The sequence below is a fragment of the Rhinopithecus roxellana genome, chromosome 2, assembly GCF_007565055.1.
Source record: "Rhinopithecus roxellana isolate Shanxi Qingling chromosome 2, ASM756505v1, whole genome shotgun sequence".
Taxonomy (NCBI): Eukaryota; Metazoa; Chordata; class Mammalia; order Primates; family Cercopithecidae; genus Rhinopithecus; species Rhinopithecus roxellana.
The window spans coordinates 188,268,522-188,290,535 of NC_044550.1; the positions used below are offsets into that span (position 1 = coordinate 188,268,522).

The 22,014-nt window shown below is 37.5% G+C and overlaps 1 protein-coding gene across 7 annotated transcripts in view; it reads left to right on the top strand.

Moving 5' to 3' along the window:
* Positions 1-22,014, top strand: part of ADGRL3 (adhesion G protein-coupled receptor L3) — a 915,407-nt gene that overhangs the window by 705,504 nt on the left and 187,889 nt on the right. For 6 of the 7 annotated variants that reach the window (XM_030925166.1, XM_030925200.1, XM_030925192.1 and 3 more), the window contains 2 exons: positions 18,402-18,704; positions 21,486-21,589. In XM_030925166.1, coding sequence (XP_030781026.1) covers positions 18,402-18,704; positions 21,486-21,589 — 407 coding nt within the window. The remainder of the gene's footprint in view (positions 1-18,401; positions 18,705-21,485; positions 21,590-22,014) is intronic. The other variant, XM_030925184.1, reaches the window with a different exon arrangement.

Here is a 22,014-nt window from a genome sequence, read left to right on the forward strand (position 1 = left end):
TTTTTCTTCATTGCCAGTAGTAGATGGAAATTGTCTTGCATTTAGAACACATAATTATAAATAGGATAAATGGAATGGTGAAAGACTAATAAGGTAATGTGAATCACATAACACAAAAATAGGTATTGAATCTCTCTCTCCAACCGAAATTTAAATGCACTTGTTAGAATAAATTTTGTTTACTAGATCTTTGCTGGAGAACATTGCCTGTTTATTATACTTTAAGTATAAGCTGAATGTTCATTCCTTGATACTGAACTCTGTTTTCCTTTGCTTGTAATATAAGCCAACTTAATTTCTACATAGTGTTGGAAACTAATTTCCAAAGTGAAAGGGTAATACTAAAAAGATAACATTAAATGGATTCATTGTTAAGCAAGGTGACACAAATATTGCTAAACACAAGTTTTATGATTACATTGAATTTTTTTTATCCATTGCCTTCTTTTGAGGTCTACAAACAATTAGAGTTCTTTTCAGATAGTATTTCATCTATTTGATTTGTACTATAAGGCATATTCTGTGGTCAACATATGTGATGACTGATAATACTGCATTATGTCAGATTGAAAGTATACTTTGCACTTTTTTAGGAGATATCAGAATTTCTGTTTTACATAAATTGTACTCAGGCCAGGTGCAGTGGCTCAGGCCTATAATCCCAGCACTTAGGGAGGCCAAGGTGGGAGGATCTTTTGAGTCCAAGAGTTCGAGACCAGCCTGGGCAACATAGTGAAACCCTGTCTCTAAAAAAAATTAGAAAAGAAAAAAAGAGCTGTATTCATTAATAATTCAGTTTTTAGGAGATGTGGAAATTATACTATCAAATAGGTTTAGATAATTTTTAGATAATTTCTCTATGTGTTTGCACTATTTGCATATCTCATATGACTTTTCACATGTATATCAAATATTTAAAACATTTATTCAGCACTTGTTATATATCAGAAACTGTGCTGGGTTGCTGCGTGCTCAATATTACAATATCATTCATAAGTCTGTTTTATTCAGTTTTTTTTTTTTTTTTTTTTTAAAGGGAACAACACTTAGTCCAGTTTAGGGATTTGCCCAAAGTTTCACAGCAAGAAAATACAAGAACTGATAGTCATGAAGAACTGTTTCTTCCCCTGATGCATGGCCCTGCCTGGCTAGTGGTGTAAAATATGACCGCTTCCCAGCAAGAATGAAATTTTGAATTCTTTTTCTGAATTAATGTCTAGAAAATAGCCATATATTGAATACAAATGTAAGTAATCCAAAAATGACAATTTCATTCTTCTTATTTTTTTTTTTTTTATTTTCTGCTTACAATCATTACAAGTCACAGATATTCAAAGAATTAGTGGTATAATTAAATAAAGGGAGTTGGGCCTAGGAGGGAAGAAGAGAGTAAAGAGTATGAGAAATAAATGCCTGGGAGGGAAGAAGACAATAGAGAGTTTGAGAAAGAAACATCCACATCATTGAAGATGAGAAGGGGCCTTTTAAGGACACAGGAAATAAACCTAGGATGATGAGAAGAGGGAGAGCAAAGGTGAGGAGCTCAAGTGGAACTTTGAGAGGTTGGCAGAACATGGATTGGAGGGCTTTTTACAACAAGTTTGAGGATTCTGAATTGATGAAATCAATGGGAGTTTTTAAAGTGAGAAAACATCAAATTTGCATTTTTCAAAGGTCAGTCCTGCTGCAAGATGAAAGATAGATGGTAGGAAATCATGGGATGATGCAGAGAGATAATTCAACTATTGATATATACAACATGGGTGGACCTGAAAACATTATGCTTAGTGAAAAAGTCTACCTCAAAAGGTTCCCTGCTGTATGATTTCATTTATATAACATCCCTGAAACAGTGAAACTATGGAGATGTAGAACAGTTTGGTGGTTGCCAGGAGATAGGGATAGGAGTGAGTAGTTGGTATGAATACAAAGGAGTAGCACAACACAATTCTTTCATAGTGATGAAACTGTTCTGTATCTTGAATGTGGTTGTATGTGATTGTAAGTGATTATGCAAATCCATACATGAGATAAAATTGCAGAGAAGTACACACATGCACACGTGAATGGAGACTTTTTGAAATGGTGATGTATTAGTTTGCTAAGGCTGCCATAACAAAGTAATAGACACTGGCTGGCTTAAACAACATGAATTTACTGTCTCACCATTCTGGAGACTAAAAGTCCAAGCTTCAACTGTCTGTAGGTTTGGTTTCTTGCCTCTGTCTTTGGTTTGGAGATGACCACTGTCTCATTTTGTCTTCACATGGTCATCCTGATAATGGTTTGGCTCTGTGTCACCACTCAAATCTCATCTCAAATTGTAATACCCACATATCAGAGGAGGGACCTGGTACATGACCATTACCTTGGGAGGTGACTGGATCATGGGAACAGTTCCCCCATGCTGTTCTCATGATAGTGACTAAGTTCTCACGAGACCTGATGATGATTTTAAAAGTGCTTGTTAGTCCCCCCTTCATACTCTCTCTTGTCTGCTGCCATGCTAAACATGACTTGCTTCCCCTTCGCCTTCCACCGTGATTTAAGTTTCCTGAGGCTTCCCTAGCCATGTGGAACTGTGAGTCAGACCAGTTTGGTATAACTTACCCAATTTCAGGGAGTATCTTTATAGAAGTGTGGAAACAGACTATTCCACATCCTTTTGCTGTGTAATCTGTGTCCTAATCTCCCCTTCTTATAAGGACATCAATCATATAAGATTAGGGACCACCCATGTGACCTCATTTTACCTTAGTTAGTTTTATAAAAGCTCTATATCTCCAAATAGAGTCACATTCTGAGGTACTCAAGATTAGAACTTCAATGTATGAATTTTGGGGAAATGGAGGCATAATTGAGCCCCTAACAGGTGAAAACTGAATAAGGTCTGCAGTCAAGTTAATGATCATATAATCAATGTTTGGTTTTTTGGGTTTTGTATATTACTATAGCTATAAAAGTCATTGTCACTGAGGGAAGCTGGACTATCTTTGCAACTTCCTGTAAGTCTATAAGTATTTTGAAATAATTTTTTTTTTTTTTTTGAACAAGCCATTGTAATAGAACAGACATATTAGAGTGAAAACAGTCAAAAGATGAAGTAGGGTGATCTCCTCTGGGTACATGAATGATCACATTTGTGAATCTCAATGTTAATATTTTGGAGTAAATCAAGGTTGTTGATGTTAAAGTTCATTTATTTATCAACTATTATTTGACCCCTCTTCTGTGTCACATGCTGCTCAAGACATTGAGAGTTGTTATCAAGCAAAACAGCAACAGTCTCTGTCTTTGTGGTGCTTTTGGGGTAAAATTTGGTCTGCAGAGTCTTACATAAATTCTTGACATTCCCCTGTATGAAGATCAGTCTATGCTTCCAAGAGGCTAAGGTATGAGTGGAATTCCATTATCACTCATTGACTCTTAAATTATTATTTTTTTGACTCTTAAATTATATGGGCCATCTACAATTATGATTCCAAAATAGTTTGATCTTCTTCATATTGTACATTTTAATATCGATTTAATATGTTCCTTTAAGTTTTTTTTTGAAAAGATTGTTATATCCTTTATGCCCCAATTTTCTATCATCTGAAATACTGAAATATCATAGAGTAGGCAAGAGAATTTGAAGAAATATTTTTTTGTCTTTACAACTCTCCTGAAACAGAGTTGACAATATATAGGCATAATCTGAATTTGATTATAATGTTACTATTGCTGAATAACATTATATGCTACTGAATAACATATTGTGTGTTGGTATTACTAAAATAAATATAAGAATTCTCATTGATCCTCTGGGAGATTTCCCTAAGCAATCTGCTTCTTTGACCCATTTATTTTTTATTTATTTATTTATTTTTATTTTATTTTATTTTATTTTATTTTTTTGAGGTGGAGTCTTGCTCTGTCACCCAGGCTGGAGTGAAGTGGCCAGATCTCAGCTCACTGCAAGCTTCCCCTCCTGGGTTCCCGCCATTCTCCTGCCTCAGCCTCCCAAGTAGCTGGGACTACAAGCGCCCGCCACCTCGCCCGGCTAGTTTTTTTTTTTGTATTTTTTAGTAGAGACGGGGTTTCACTGTGTTCGCCAGGATGGTCTCAATCTCCTGACCTTGTGATCCGCCCGTCTCGGCCTCCCAAAGTGCTGGGATTACAGGCTTGAGCCACCGCGCCCGGCCTGACCCATTTATTACTACAGGTTGTATATCCCCTTATCTGAAATGCTTGGGAGCAGAAATGTTTCAGATTTCAGAATTTCTCAGATTTTGGAATATTTGCATATACATAATGAGATATCTTAGAGATAAGATCCAAGTCTAAACACAGAATTAATTTATGTTTTATATGTACATTATACATGTAGCCCAAAGGTAATTTTATACAATATCTCTAATAATTTTGTGCACACATCACATGTGGTCAGGTGTGGAATTTTTCACTTGTGACATCAGATTTTGGAGCATTTCCAATTTCAGATTTTCAGATTAGGGATGCTTAACCTGAACTTGTGGAAAGCAAGACTCCATATTCTTAAAAAGAAAACAATCAAGAGAAAGCAAAATTGGGAGGTCTTCAGGTCTCATTCTGTCACCCAGGCTGGAGTGCAGTGGCACAATCATAGCTCACTGCAGCCTTGAACTCCTGGGCTCAAGAAATCCTCCCACCTCAGCCTCCCAAATAGCTGGGACTACAGACATGCACCACCATACCTGGCTAATTATTTTAAAAAAATTTTAGTACAGACAGGGGGTCTTGCTATATTGTCCAGGCTGGTTTCAAATTCCTGAGCTCAAGCAATCTTCATACCTCAGCATCCCAAATTCTTGAGGTTATAGGTATGGTCCACCATGCCCAGCTACTCTATTAATTTAAAAGGTGGTGGTTAGGCTTGGTTGGCCATGATAGTAGAAAGAAAATAAAGTGATAAATAAGTGATTGAGGAGAAGTTACTGAGTCCTCAACCTACAGACTAACTGCAAATATTTGTCTTATAGGTAAACATTCAGAATTCTGTCTCCAAATCCATATCATCAGAATATACATTGTCCTGATTACTCAACCACTTAGTCATTAGTTCCAAACAGGTGATTCCTGTTCCTTCTTTTATTTCTAGAGGAAAGTAATTATGAATTAGTGACTAAAAATATGCAAGTTAAAATTTAAAACTCATATTAAGTTTTATTATAAAATTTAGTCTGGAGTGGGTGATCAAATCTTTAATCCAACTTTATCAAAGTCACAGTGTAATTCAGACATAATAGTATATATAGATCTTCTGAAAATATACTTTTCAAAATAAATTATAGATATTTATTTTGTCACTCACCCATTTTGCATCTACTGAGTACTTACTACAAGGCAAGTAGTATAAGGAAAACAAAGTGGAATGCCAAATTTCCTTGCACTTAAGAAGAACTGTATAGTTTACATGTGGTTGTGGTAGAATGACTTAATTTATCTATCAAGTGTATACTCTGTACACTGATTATTAAGTGATTTAGAAAGATTTACAATAAGCCAGGCGTGGTGGCTCACGCCTGTAATCCCAGCACTTTGGGAGGCCAAGGTGGGCAGATCACGAGGTCAGGAGATGGAGACCAACCTGGCTAACACAGTGAAACCCTGTCTCTACTAAAATTACAAAAAATTAGCCCGGTGTGGTGGCAGGCGCCTGTAGTCCCAGCTACTTGGGACACTGAGGCAGGAGAATGGTGTGAACCCGGGAGGCGGAGCTTGCAGTGAGCCGAGATTGCACCACTGCACTCCAGCCTGGGTAATGGAGCAGCAGACTCCATCTCAAAAAAAAAAAAAAAAAAAAAAAAAAAAAAAAAACAAAGAAACAACAAAAAAAGAAAGATTTACAATATTTTTGTGGTTTCACTTGAATTCAGGAATCATTTATATGCCAGTTATGCAGCTCTTTCTTTTTTGCTATTTAAATTACTTGAAAAAAATGAAATGTTTAATGGCCTCACCAGTCTTGGAGAAAATTCAGTGAGTCTCATTATTAGATAGTCACATTGAAGAGTCAAGCTTTAACTCTACAACCCACGATGACTCCTTGAGGAGTCTAATTTTAAGCTCTTTGAGGAAAGGGGCCTTGTTTTACTCAACCATGTATTCCCATTATAGCACCTAGTTGGATCTCTTGTTTGTTTCATCCTTATGTTTATTTGATGAAAAATCAATACTAATTTTTTTAAAGACATATTTTATGATATGGTACTTAAAAAGTAATATAATCATGTTTGTCTTCTAGACTCTAAATATAAACAACAAAACAAATAATCAAAATAGGGCCTTACATTTTATCCATTTCTTAGAAATGAACACATATGTAACAAAGACAAATGCATATTTATTCTCTAAGCATCTGCAATAGATCAAAGTTACCAGAAGTGTATTCTTAAAAAGAAAAAAAACTTGAAGCTTAAATTACAGGCTTGTTTTTACTGTTCACTTTAAATTTTCTATTTCCAAACATGGAGGATACTTTTCTTTTTCTTTTTTTTGGAAACAGAGTCTAGCTCTGTTGCCTGTGCTGGAGTGCAGTGGTGCAATCTTGGCTCACTGCAACCTCCACCTCCCAGGCTCAAGCAGTTCTCCTGCCTCAGCCTCCCAAGTAGCTGGGATTACAGGTGCATGCCACCATGCCTGGCTAGTTTTTGTATTTTAGTAGAGACAGGGTTTCACCATGTTGGCTAGGCTGGTCTCGAACTCCTGACCTCAGGTGATCTCCGCGCCTTGGCCTCCCAAAGTGCTGGGAATACAGGTGTGAGCCACCTCACCTGGCTAATTTTATTTTTCTTGAATTTATTTTAACTTTATACTTATTCATAACTAAATCTTCCACAGCATTTATATTCTGGTATCCCTTTATCATCATACTTAAATTATAATTCACAAGTTAATATAAAAATATGTGTCTCGGCCGGGCGCAGTGGCTCAAGCCTGTAATCCCAGCACTTTGGGAGGCCGAGACGGGCAGATCACGAGGTCAGGAGATCGAGACCATCCTGGCTAACAGGGTGAAACCCCATCTCTACTAAAAAAATACAAAAAACTAGTCGAGCAAGGTGGCGGGCGCCTGTAGTCCCAGTTACTGGGGAGACTGAGGCAGGAGAATGGTGTGAACCCAGGAGGCGGAGCTTGCTGTGAGCTGAGATCCGGCCACTACACTCCAGCCTGGGTGAAAGAGAGAGACTCCGTCTCAAAAAAAAAAAAAAAAAAAAAAAAAAAGAAAGAAAAATTGTCTCTCTAGAAATATTAGGCAATAACTTCAGTAACTAGGTAACGATGTCAAAACTCAAGAAGTAAAATACAATATTGAGGCTAGCCCTAGGAAATGACTCTAAATCTATACCAATTCAACTACTTATGCCCTTGGTATGTTTTGTTGTTCACTGAAAAATCAATCAACTCTGATTCAGTTGAACTGAATCTCCCAGTTTATTTATTTGTTTTTATGTTTTTCTCACTCCCAAAGTTTATTTGACATTCCCATCAATTACAACTTTTAGCAATTTCACAGTAATAAGAACACTAACATAACTGTATTAACATTTTCATACTGCTTGGGGTCAGTATATTTATTTGATTGTTTCAAGTTTAAACAAGTAATAATAATTGAAATGGAGCTATAGAAGATTTTGTATAAGAAGAACAAATTCATTTCACTACAATGAAGAAGCAAACATTAGTTTAATTCAGCCAACAATGACTGAAGGGCTACCATGTGCCAGTGAGGATCATGGTATCCATACTCAAAAGCCACCGCCACCTCTCTCACACCCCCATGCTGTATTATGTATGTTTATATCCATATCATTCTAATTGTCATTATCACCATTACCACCACAGATGTTTAGCCAAATAGGTACACTGACTCCTCTCTCATTCAATCACTCTTCAACACAACAACTCAAGTGATCTATTAAGTGAAAGTTTTATCACATCATTTCTCTGCTGAAAACCTTCCAGTGGCTTCCCACACCACCCAGAGTAAATGCCAAAGTTCTCACCATGGCCTGTCAACACCCATATGCTGTAGTCCTCATCATCTCTCTGTCCTCATTTCATACTGCCTTTCATATGACTCACATGCTATGCTCCAGCCACATGGCTGCCTCACTGTGTCTAGCCCTTTGCAGATGTTATTCCCACTGCTTAAAAAGTTATTTACATCTCTCATTTGGCTTCTTTTGTCAAAATCTTTATTGTCATCTTAACAGTAAGGCTATGCTTGACATCCAGTTAATACTTGCAACTGAGCATGGTGGCTCACGCCTATAATCCCAGCACTTTGGGAGGCCGAGGTGGTGGATTGATTGAGGTCAGGAGTTCAAGACCAGCCTGACCAACATGGTGAAACCCCGTCTCTACTAAATATACAGAATACACACACACACACACACACACACGCACACACACACACACACACACAAATTAGCCGGGCATGGTGGCAGGTACCTGTAAACCCAGCTACTGGGGAGACTGAGTCAGGAGAATCACACACACACACACACACACACACACACACACAAATTAGCCGGGCATGGTGGCAGGTACCTGTAAACTCAGCTACTGGGGAGACTGAGTCAGGAGAATCACACACACACACGCACACACACACACACACACAAATTAGCCGGGCATGGTGGCAGGAACCTGTAAACCCAGCTACTGGGGAGACTGAGTCAGGAGAATCACTTGAACGCAGGAGGCAGAGGTTGCAGTGAGCTGAGATTGTGCCACTGCCCTCCAGTCTGGGCATCAGAGTGAGACTCTGTCTCAAAAAACAAAACAAAACAAAAAATCCTACAATTCCCCTCCCCCAACACAGCGTATCCCCCTCCTCCGCTTTTCTTCTTCTTCTTATCCTTAACACTTCTTAATATCTAATATAATGCATGTTTTTTTCTTTTATCCTATTTACTGTCTGTATCTCCTACTAATGTAAGCTCTATGAGGGCAGGTATTTTTATTTTTTGTTGTTTTCATGGTTTACTTCTGTATCCCCAGCATTTAGGGTAGTAGTTGGCATGTGGTAAGCAATCAATAATTCTTGGTTGGCCGGGCGCGGTGGCTCAAGCCTGTAATCCCAGCACTTTGGGAGGCCGAGACGGGCGGATCATGAGGTCAGGAGATCGAGACCATCCTGGCTAATACGGTGAAACCCCGTCTCTACTAAAAAATACAAAAAACTAGCCGGGCGACGAGGCGGGCGCCTGTAGTCCCAGCTACTCGGGAGGCTGAGACAGGAGAATGGCGTGAACCCGGGAGGCGGAGCTTGCAGTGAGCTGAGAGCCGGCCACTGCACTCCAGCCTGGGCAGCAGAGCAAGACTCCGTCTCAAAAAAAAAAAAAAAAAAAAAAAAAATAATAATTCTTGGTTAAGGAATAAATAACAATATTGCTACTAATAGAAAACATTTATTAAGCTATTTTTCTCTGCCATATACTTTGCTAGGTACTTTAAATGCATATTTACATTTTTCTCCTCAAATAAATACAAATATATTATTATCTCTGTTTATCAGGTGAAAAAAATCTAAGGCACAGAGAGGCATTACAATTTGTCCAAGGTTATATCGCTTTTAAATGATGGAATGTTTATTTCATTATATTGTAAGGAGATATGTCCGTTACTACTACAGTTTTTCATTAATTCGAATAGTCTCATTATTTTACCCTTTAACATCTCATGAGTTGGGATGTGCCTAACCATTGAAGACACGTCAGAGTTAAATTGACAGAGATTTTGTTTTTTCTTTCTAAGTGGTACATAGAATAATTGATGATGTTGTAGCATCCATAAGATACAGTTTATTAAATCTTCTTAAGAGTAGTACTCTTTGCTTCATCTCTGAATCCCTGATGCCCAGCACAATGTGTAATGCAAGACAAATATCAATAAATATAGGCTGAATGAACAGAGTTTGTATATTTCTCCTCTTTGTATTTTCTATTTTCTTTGGTAGCTTTTTCTATAAGGCTTTTTGGAGAAGGTTTCCATGAGAGCAAGGAACATAATAATTATTATTCAACATTTTATTCCCAATATAATACCTGTCACATGATAGTTGATTAATAAATATGGATGGAATAAATTAATCTTATAATTCCCAGAGCTGAGCTCTCTCACAGGCATATAACATATGCCATATTCTGACACTTTTTAAAAATTACTTCAAACCTTTATCAGTTCATCAGAAAATATGGGTACGTATGGGTTCTTGAGTCAAACTACCTGCATTAAAATTCTGGCTCTACCACTTGTGAATGCTATGAGATTGGGAAATTTATTTAACCTCTCCATGCCTCAGTTATGCATCTAGAGCATTAGAACATTGCTTGGTGCATAATAAATGCTCAAGAAATGCGAAAGTTTATTTCACACTATTGTGTGTTCATTGTTTATTGCCTTATTTGTATGCTGAACACTATAGCAAGCTTTGTGGAATCAACAGTTTTTCCTTAGTTGGTCGGGAACCCTTACTTAGGGGATTTAAAATGCCATAAACAAAAATAAATTAGCTCTGTAAAGATTACTTCCTCTACTGTCAACTGCAGTGAGCAGGCTGCTTTCTATTACTATTATTATTTATTATTTATTTTTTGAGACAGAGTTTCCCTTTGTCACCCGGGCTGGAGTGCAATGGTGCGATCTCGGCGCACTGAAACCTCTGCCCGCCGGGTTCAAGCCTCAGCCTCTGGAGTAGCTGGGATTACAGGCGCCTGCCACCACGCTCGGCTAATTTTTGTTTATTTTTGGTAGAGACAGGCTTTCGCCATGTTGGCCAGCCAAGTCTGGAACGCCTGACCTCAGGTGATCCGCCCCCCTCGGCCTCCCAAAGTGCTGGGATTATAGGCGTGAGCCACCGCTCCCGGCCAAGACCCAACTCTTAACTGTAATAACTTGGAATATTAAGAACCTGAACTTGATCCGTAAGAAAACAGCCTGGCCGGGCACCGTGGCTCACGCATGTAATCCCATAACTTTGGGAGGCCTAGACGGGTGGATTACTTGAGGTCGGGAGTTCGAGAACAGCCTGAACAACATGGTGAAACCCCGTCTCTACTAAAAATACAAAACTAGCCCGGCGTGATGGGGCATGCCTGTAATCCCAGCTACTCAGGAGCCGGAAGCAGGAGAATCGCTTGAATCCTGGAGGCGTCGGTTGTGGTGAGCTGACATCGCGCCATTGCATTCCAGCCTGGGCAACAAGAGCGAAACTCCTTCTCAAAAATAAATAAATAAATAAATAAATAAATAATAAAACGGTGGGTCTCCTTAACAGTGCACGTGTTGTTCCGTTGTTCTACTTATGAATGTGTAACCTTTGGAGAATTACTGAATCTCTTGGTGACTCAGTTTTGCCATCTGTAAAATAATGATAATTAATAGTGCCTTCTAACAGATTTGTTGTTCTAATTAAATGGATTAGTCCTTGTAAAGTGTTCAGAATATTGCCTGGTCCATAAGTGCACAGTAAGTTCTCAGCAGGTCTGGACCATAGTAAAGCCTATAAAAGCATATGTGAGCAGTATTTGGGACAAATTAATTTCCAAATCCATTAAAATGTTTACATATGTTTACATATGTGTTAAAGTTTCAACAGCATTGGCCTAGTGGACAGGAAGAGATTTTAATAGACCTGGATTAGAATCGTGGTCCTATCAATTGCCAGCTATGTAAACTTGGGCAAATTATTTAATTTAACCTATTTCATCTCTGAAATGAAGATGAGTATGCTTACCAAAAAGTTGCTGGGAGTACTAAATTAGAGAGTACACAGGTAAAACATTCAGCACAGTTTCTGGCATGGTAGGGGCTAAATATGCACCAGATAATACAAATAAATGCCCCCCAAAATCTTACATGATATAGCCACTACAATTTTATGTTTATTGAAACAGCTTCCTCAATCTCCTAGCCATTAGGAGAACTAGAAAATATAAATGGATCCAATTACAAAAATAAATATACTTTCGTATTGCTGATAGTCTGTGGAGTTTCACTATCTCAGGAGGCCATAGAGCCAAGTATTAAAATGAATTCCGAAGAGAACTGGATAATTTCATGACTGATAATATGAATGCTTCTTTTTAAAAACTAGACGTAATCAAATCTGCTGCCACCAACTGATAGCCATGGGGTCTCAGGCAGAATTTCCTCTTTCTACCCAGGGCACTGTACAAGTAGCCAAAAGCTACTGAGAGCATTGTTATGGTTTCAGATTTCTTATTTCCTCTATTAGGCCCTTGGGAAGGTTTCTTCAGTAATGGACTTTGGATGTAAACGAACACTTGAAGGGTGGGGAGAAGGAAATGCTTCTGTAGTCAGCCAAGGGATTGTCTACTAGAGTGAAGTTAGAGGAAAATAAAGATTTGTAAAGGGAAAACCATGAAGGAAGGTACATATTTAGAGAACAAAGGAAAACATGAAGGAGAATAAAAAAGAAAATTAATGCATTTTATGAGTAGAAGGTAAACCTTTCTTCTCTTGTGCAGTTTAGACTACGTTTGTTTATTTGTTTGTTTGTTTTTTTGTTTGTGACAGAGTCTGCTCTGTGGCCCAGGCTGTAGTGCAGTGGGGCAATCTTGGCTCATTGCAACCTCCACCTCCTGGGTTCAGGCGATTCTCCTGCCTCAGCCTCCTGAGTAGCTGAGACTATAGATGCCCACCACCATGCCCCGGCTATTTTTTATTTTTTTGTATTTTTAGTAGAGATAGGTTTCACTATGTTGGCCAGGCTGCTCTCAAACCCCTGACCTCGGGAAATCTGCCCGCCTCGGCCTCCCAAAGTGCTGGGATTACAGGCATGAGCCACTGTGCCCAGCCTAGACTATCTTGGATTGTATAATTTTATATTCTCTCTTAAGTATTAATTTTTTTTAGAAGATGCCCATCCCAAATAATAAAAATGTTTGTGATCAAGAATAGTAATATTTTACTAGATTATTTTCATTTCCTTCAGCTTCTTCTTAAAGTGTTAAGGAAGACTTATAATTAATCATAATCATGAAATCATTGAGAACGACACTTTTAATAGCACAGTATTAAAAACATGGAATATGGAGTCAGAGAATCCCTGTTTAGTTACTACTTGTATGATTATAATGCACTTACTATTTGAGCCTATATTTTCTCATTTTTAAAACTAGGAATATATAGTAATAATTACACTTTTTTTGGTCTGAATTAAATGAGATGATAGTAACTTTAAAATATTGCAAAATGAGCCAGATGTTGTGGATCACACTTGTAATCCCAACACTTTGGGAGGCTGAGGAGGGCAGATCACGAGGTCAAGAGATCAAGACCATCCTGGCCAACATGGTGAAAACCGGTCTCTACTAAAAGTACAAAAATTAGCTGGGCGTGGTGGCACGTAGTCTCAGCTGCTCGGGAGGATGAGGCAGGAGAATCACTTGGACCCGGGAGGCGGTTGTTTCAGTGAGCCAAGACTGCACCACTGCACTCCAGCCTGGCAACAGAGTGAGACTCCATCTAAAAAAAATAAATAATAAATAAATAATAATAATAATTGCAAAATGTAAAGAACTTTACAAGTGTTTATTTTCACTGTTTTCTATTATTGTACTCCAGAAGTTATAACTCGTAATAGCATTCAAAATAATGCTTATACTTTTCAAGGCAGGCTGAAGGAAAAAAATTAAGCAAAATGAATCAAATTCTAAGAAAGAAACAAGTTATGAACAGTGAATTTCAAAGGACAGGAGAATTAAAATTTTCTTTTGGAAGTACGATTATGAGGGTAAAATGCTAAGAAGGAGTTTTGTTTAGTTATGTTTATGAAAATACTAGTCCGTATAAGCACAATGAGCACAAAAACAGTGACGAAATAAGGAAAATTGCAAAACTTTAATAAAATGTCGTATGTAAATAGTCACTCAAACTTAATTTCTTTTAGACAATAACTTTTCTCTGATATACAACTATACAAAGCATTTATAACACATAATTTTATTAAGCTAGCTATGTCATCAGGTAAGATTCAATAGCAGTATATATTGAAAAAAGTGCCATGTCACCTCTCCATGGCTGGAATATAAACTCTCATAGCCTATAATATGGGCTAGAACTTTGCCAATCAGTGACTGTTCAGCAAATCTAGATTTGTTTTTCTCTTGTATTTAGCAATAAGATGAATCCTTTCTTGGGCACTGGTGACAGCATGTCTATCACTAGGATTTATTCTGCCAAAAGTTGGCATTGAACAGAGCCTGCGATAGTCTTACATAGCAGTGAATGGAAAGGTGGGTATGGGGGATCAGGGATAGCCTTTAAAATCGATTTTAATTCTGCTTAAAGTTAAATGGAATGGTATGACCCTGCTTGTAGACATCTCTGTGTGGCACAGTTCCATGAAAATAAGTTCTATATTGATCCCTAACGTTAGTATGTCTATTAAACTAAGTCCTTCCAATGTATTTCATAACAAATTGAAGTTTTTAAAAAAATATTGTATCATTGTTATTGCTTCATAAGAGTTTAAATCTGATTGTTCTGAGATATGATCATTTGGGGGAAAGGGAGCTTAATTTTCTTCCTGAATATTTCCTGGACAATGTAAAATGCATTTAAGAAATAAATTTTCCAGTCTATCAATTGTACAAACTCTTAACCACCCCATTTGCTTGTCCTACTATTTATCCTTTCTCTTCTTTTGTGATGCTTCTCTTTTTGTGGGATACTATACCCTTCACTGCCTTCTTGACCTAGTCCTGATGTTCATCTCCCTTTCCTGAGAGCTCATTTACTTCTAGTCAGGCACAATGCTAAAAGCTAAGGAATGAATCCTAACAAAACACATGTTAGTGTATAACCCAGTCTTGGTAAATTTGGAAAGGCTCCTTGATGGAGATAACATCCAAGCTAAGCTGAAAGGATAAATAGGAGTTAGTTAGCCAGGTGAAAATGGGGGCAAGAACACATTACAGGATGTGCAAAGGCCCTGAGGCAGAAAGAGCAGGGCACAGCTGGGGAACCACTGGTAATTTTATATGGTTTAAATAATATACTTAAAAGATGAGAAAGCATTATAATGAGTTGGAGAGAGAAACTCATGAAGGGCTTGGGAATGAAGAAAACAATTCAGCTTTTGTTTGAAGGGCAGATTGGAACTGTTTAAGCACTTTAGTCAGTAAACTAACATATTCCAATTTATACCCTAAGAGTATCTCTGGAAAAAGGTAGAGAATGATTTGAATAGGGTAATTTTAGAAAAAAGAAAGAAAGAAAGAACATTAATTTTCATTATATGGTACTGGTGCTGTTGTTAAATTATGTTTGGTTTATTCTATTATCTTTAAAAATCTGAAATGTAAATAATTTAAATAGAGGATAAGGATGTATTATTAAACCCATGCTAAAATACTTACACCACACAGCCAGCAAAAATCTTGCGGTAGTGTGACTTGGCCCATTATGCATGATTTGTGCAGCTGAGACAATAGGCTGGAGAAATCTTGCACTACGTGTGTAACTATGTAGTTTGTCATAGTGAAAATGATTTTGCTGAACAAATCTTTTCTTCTCCCAGAGAGTTATATGCTAATTAAAATATCTAATCGAAGAAAGGTGCATTCATTTAGAAAGCATTTGTCAGTACCTACATAATCCTCAAGAAGGGAAAGAAGACGATTGAAAAACAGAGCTTCTATTTTAAAATTAATTCTTACTCTAGTTCAGAGGCCTCCTGAACAAGTTAAGTTGAGCATGAGATTATTTAACTAATAACAGGTAACTGCTAAGGATCTCCATTTTTACATGATCAAACTAAAGAAGACAAAGAAGAAATAGCAATGCTTTGTTTGAAACAAAAACTGTAGCTCATTATCAATGAAAAGATTATAGTCCCTGTCAAAAAATTAAAAGTTGCTCAAAACCGTCCCTTCAGAAGTACAAATGAGAGCTGGCATTATTTAAATTAAAGGATAATTCCAACTTTAATAGTTAGAGAAAATAGTTGGAGCTAGCTTTTAACTGTTGGCTTACTACTTCCCTATCTTAGTTCATTTTCTACTATGGTAACAATACCCAAGACCAGGTAATTTATAAAAGACAGAATCGTTTCTTATAGTTCTAGAGGCTGAGAAGTTCAAGGTCAAGGACCCCACAACTGGCAAAATTCTTCTTGCTGCATGATCCCATGGCAGAAGGCAGAAGGGCAAGAGAGCATACAGTTTGTGGGAGGGGTGGAGACAGATGGGAGGGGACCAAACACACACATCCTCTTATCAGAAACCCATTTCCTAGATAACTAGCCCTCTCCCACAATAATGGTGTTAATCCATTCATGAGGGCAGAGCCCTCAGGTCTTAATTCCCTCATAAAAGTTCCACTTTTCAACACTCTTGCACTGGGGATGAAGTTTCTAACACATGAAGTTTGGGGGACACATTTAAACTGTCGCATTCCCCAAGTAGTATGATGTCAAAAAGGATTTTTCTGTCAGCTGGAAAAATCAGCACAAAATGTTCTTACATCTCAGCAGTGACACCACTGACACACTTTTTTTTTTTTTTTAAACTAATACTTTCTAAAAATTTAGTTTTTAAGTTATTCAATTTTCTTGATTGTAGGTAATGTTTTCTTTTTAAAACATTTGATTGATTATATATGCAAATTATAAATATTAGAGTCATTTTTATTGTGTATAGTTGTAAGCTTTCAATTGCACTTAGTATTTTGAAATACGTTATGTTGGGATTGTGTTATATGTTTAGTGTCAACTTTATTTTTTGAGTCATGAGCTTTGATTTGGCAAAAGTAAATATTGAAATAACTGTATTGCCATTTTGCTCTGCTACTGCTTTCATTAACAAAAGGTTGATGATGGGGAGCTGAACATAAGTAGTGGTGATTAGAAAGAAAAAAATAGGTGGATTTCAAATAAAGGCATGAGACAGAATCAAAAAGACTTGGTTATTTGGGATCTACAGTATATGTGGAAGAAGGAGGGAAAATAAGACACTCTGCCTTCTTGTATGAACTTTGAGTAGATGCAGTTCTGAACATTACCATTCATATGGAAAGGGACCATGAGAGAAAGAGAAGGAGAGCTGAGAAGAGTGGGAGGGAAAATTGAAGAAAGGGGCAAATGGCATAATAAAAAGCATCACTTCAGAAAATACTGCAGTGTCAGTGATTAAATGTTCAAAAATATCCCATCCCTTCACCATCTCTATCCTGTTTCTTTGGAAGCTTTATATACATCAAATACATTGTGATGAACCTGGGACTTCCTTGGGGTAGCAGAGGTGAAGATATTTTAAGGGAAGTAGAAAATGAATTACAAACAGCTAGAGGCTCATATCAGAATGCCCTACATCTCCTTCAACATGAGTGATCTTGAATCAGACTAGAGCCAATATCCCTACAGTTTATTGCCAGTAAGTGAGGTTAGCAGTAGTTTCTAATCTTACAGCTAGGAATGCAGTCTGTGTACAGGAAGGACAAGCATACTCTTGCATTCCCATGTTGAGAATATGAATATATTTTCCCAAAAAGATGATTCTTTGCAGTGGTTATTTCCATAGTATGCGTATTCCTTGGAAACATAGGTTCAATTACCTGACAAAGAACCTAACTACCTTTATTTGGAACTTGGAATACACTTTCCCATTCAAAAAATCTTGTTAGAGGATAATTTAGGTTTGTAACCATTTGGAAACTACTTATACTGTATATTAATAAAAATCAAATTTGAAAATTGTGTGAAGGTGAGTCTGTTCTAAGAGCAATAAAGTAGACCACTAAGCTACTCCAGTTTGTGATTAAGGAGACTCTATTCAGAATTGTTCTTTATTTTTTAGCTTGTCAGCAGTGTAATTTCTGTTTCTTGGTTTTTTGTTTGTTTTTTTGTTTGTTTTTTTTGTTTGTTTGTTTTGTTTTGTTTTTTTTTGGCCTCTCCCCTGTTTGCTGCATATATAGAAATCCAAATTATACTTCATGTGAAAATAAAATTTTATATAGTTCCCTCTTCTATACAAAGTTTGATAATTCTAAGGAGAGGGCTTAAAGTTTTAATCCTCCAATTGTCAAAAAGGCTGGGAAGCATTAAGAAGCTTATGAATGAAGAGTTGAGTTGTGCTGTAATTTTGTTTTCTAGGATTTGAGTTTCTAAGAACCATTAAAAAGCCTGTGTTTGGCAGTGATCAGTTGGTTGCTTTGATACTCAAGTGGCACCCTGATACCTTGGTATTGGCTTATTTTTGCCATGTTTAAAATGAAAATCAGGATGAGGACTTCTAGAGCTTTAAAGCCCTTTCAACAGTCAAATAAAAATAATTTCTAAAGTGTTAGGACATCTTGAGGTCCTACTGTGAACAAGCAATGTAGGTGTTTTCTTTCTAATTTTATTTCAGATATCTCTACCACAGGACCCCTTGGCATGGGAAGCACGACCACTAGTACCACCCTTCGGACCACAACTTTGAGCCCAGGAAGGAGTACCACTCTGTCAGTGTCAGGAAGAAGAAACCGGAGTACTAGCACCCCATCTCCAGCTGTTGAGGTGCTTGATGACATGACCACACACCTTCCATCAGCATCGTCCCAAATCCCAGTTCTCGAAGAGAGCTGTGAGCCTGTGGAAGCCCGAGAAATCATGTGGTTTAAGACCCGTCAAGGACAGATAGCAAAGCAGCCATGCCCTGCAGGAACTATAGGTAAGTCTGTGCTAAAGCACTGAGTTAAAACTGTTGTGTTACTTTGGCTTTATTTTCTAGTGTTCTTTTCGTTTTCCTTCCTCCCTCCCTCCCTCCCTCCTTGTCTCTCTTTTCTTTTCTTTTCTCTTTTCTTTTTTCTTTTCTTTTCTTTCTCTTTCTTTCTTTCTCCCATCTTTCTTCTTTCTTTGTTTTCATTACAGCATATTTTATTACTTGACATTTAACTAAATTCTGAACTCAGCTAAATTACAATTTAAAGCTATCTATTTTCCAATTTGAAAATGTAACCTGATTAAGTCACAGGTAACCTGTGAGATCTGCGTTTTGCCCTCGTAGTCTCTGGGTCAAGGTAAAGTTAGGCTGTAGATGTTCAGGCCACTCTAGAGGCTCGGCTTTTCTATGCAGCAGTCCAGAGGGGATTACTTGATTGCTGGGAGTTAGTCTCATGCTTATCACCAACCATCAGATATTGATTGCAGAAAATGAGGTCCAGGACTTCTATATTAGAAGCTTATCATGGAAACGACCTAACATGTTACAAAAGAGAACGTTTGACTCTCCTTTTTATCAGCCATTGTAGTTGTCCTCTGATGGTCAAAGGCTCCGAACACTGTTGGGGACCACGCTGCAGGAGTCAACCTAGCACTCATGCATCCACCAGAGAACAATCTTGCATTGTTTCCTCTAGGGGATAGATAAGAACTCAATACTTTTTTTCCTTTTTTTTTTTTTTTTTTTTTTTTTGAGATGGTATCTCAGTCTATCGCCCAGGCTGGAGTGCAGCAGCATGATCTCGGCTCACCCTCTACCTCCAGGGTTCAAGAGATTCTCCTTCCTCAGCTTCCTGAGTAGCTGGGATTACAGGTGCCCACCACCATGCCCAGCTAATTTTTTTTTTTTTTTTTTTTTTTTTTTTTTGTATTTTTAGTAGACAGGTTTAGCCATGTTGGCCAGGCTGGTCTCAAACTCCTGACCTCAGGTGATCCGCCAGCCTCAGCTTCCCAAATTTCTGGGAGTACAGGCATGAACCACTGCGCCCGGCCTTCTTTGCCTATTTTATTACTGATATAATTCATAATATCTTCACATGGTAACCATATTATTATTAATTTTGCTTAAGCAAAGGCATTCTGATTTTCTTATTGTTGCATACATTGATATTCGTAAATGAATCCTTGTCACGTTTGCATTATTCTCTAAAATATGTAAATAAGAGAAATTCACAATATATGTCACCTTGCATTCTCAGGGACTTTCTCCTTGGGTATTATTGATTTGAATACTTCAAGGAAAAAAGTTTTTTTTAGAAAGTTCTGATATGGGTATATCATTTCATATTCCGTGGTATAGGAAATGGTGGGTGGGAAGACCAAAGAGTATCTTGATTTTTATAAAAAATACACTTTTTTCAGCAAAATATTTAAAAACATTCAAAAATATTCATTTTATTTAAGAAAAAGAGGGAGAATGTTTATTTGTGAAGTTTTCTGTGATCCTGGAATCAGAGAACAGTTGGGAGCCACCTTCTCTCTTAGCTCTGTTTCCTTAGTTCTAGGTCTCAGTTCCTTTACTTCTAAAAGAAAAATAATAATAGCCGCCTACTGCAGAACTTTGTTTTGAAGATTAGTGAAACATTTTATTTGAAAGCACTTTGCTCTGCAGAAATGTGTCATTATTTGTCTGTGACAACTGGAAAAGAAATTTTCTGAAGCCCTCAGGGATTACTGTCAATACACCCCAGTCTCATTGTTACCCATCTCTGTCCATTCTGTTATGCCTTTGTCTAGGCCCCCACAATCTCTCACTTGAATTATTGCAATAGCTTCCTCACCATCACTCCATTACTCTCTCAAATTCATCTTCCATGTTCTTGCCAGAAATATCATTCCAAAACTCAAATTTGCTCATCATCTATCTCTTCTTTTAATATTCTCATTGATTTTCCAGCACCCATAGATGATAGACAAGGGAGTTTATGATCTGGTTTACTTTTCCACTTCAATTAAATACAACTCCCCAGTCCAGTAGACCCCAGTTCAAAAAAACTTGAGGTTTCCCAAAGAGCATATATTTTTCCACCTGGAATGTCCTTTTCCACCTGGAATGTCCTTTTCCACCTTGTTTTATTCCTGAAAAACCTTCACACTTATTCCTTTAAGGCTCAGCTGCTACCTTTCCTCTACAAAGTCAAGCACTAAGCTCCACGGAGGCACATATCACATCATCTCACACATGAAATTTTTTAAAAACAGTCCCCTGCTGGACACGGTGCCTGTAATCCCAGAACTTTGGGAGGACAAGGCAGGCAGATCACGAGGTCAGGAGTTTGAGACCAGCGTGGCCAATATGGTGAAACCCTGTTTCTACTAAAAATGCAAAAATTAGCCGGGCGTGGTGGGGTGCACCTGTAGTCCCAGCTACTTGGGAGGCTGAGGCAGGAGAATCACTTGAACCTGGGAGGCAGAGGTTGCGGTGAGCCGAGATCTTCCCACTGCACTCCAGCCTGGGTGACAGAGTGAGATTCCGTCTCAAACAAAACAAAACAAAACAGTCCCCATACCTAATGTGGCTGCCACAAGTGCTTCAAACATATTGTATATTTTTGTTTGGAGTACTACATTTCTCTAGTGCTAAATGCTTACCTGGCACTGTATCTGGTGTTTTAATAAACATTATGTCGATTTAATTATCTCATTTTTACCTTTGCTCATTTTTAAATATACCATGGATGTGAAGTCATTTTCAGAAAAAGAAACAGATATATTTCTCTCATTATTATAGGTGTATCAACTTATCTATGCCTTGCTCCTGATGGAATTTGGGATCCCCAAGGACCAGATCTCAGCAACTGTTCTTCTCCTTGGGTCAATCATATAACACAGAAGGTAAATCCTGTGACTAACAAGAAAGTCTTTGCTAAACTATATTATCTACTGTTGATGATAGCTGTTGGAAACAAAACAGTCAAGAATTCTTTTAAAATCAATGTAGAAAAATTCTTCCATTTTAATTTAATTTCACATTTAATGACAACCTCTAATACGTTATGAGCTAATTCTAGAATTTTGTTGTTTTTAAAGTGCAAATCCATGAATTTCCTCTTATATTGCTTATAATAATTTTATTATTAATAAAATTTCTATGGTATTGTGAACTACAGATATAAAAGTCCAAGAGGCATTATAAATTAAGCAAGTAAAAGTTTCTAGCATACATACATATGAGTTTTCCTGTGGAAATAATAATTATAATTTTTCAAAGTCTACCTTTGGAATCTTAAGGCATCTGATTAATGTTCTGTAACCTAATC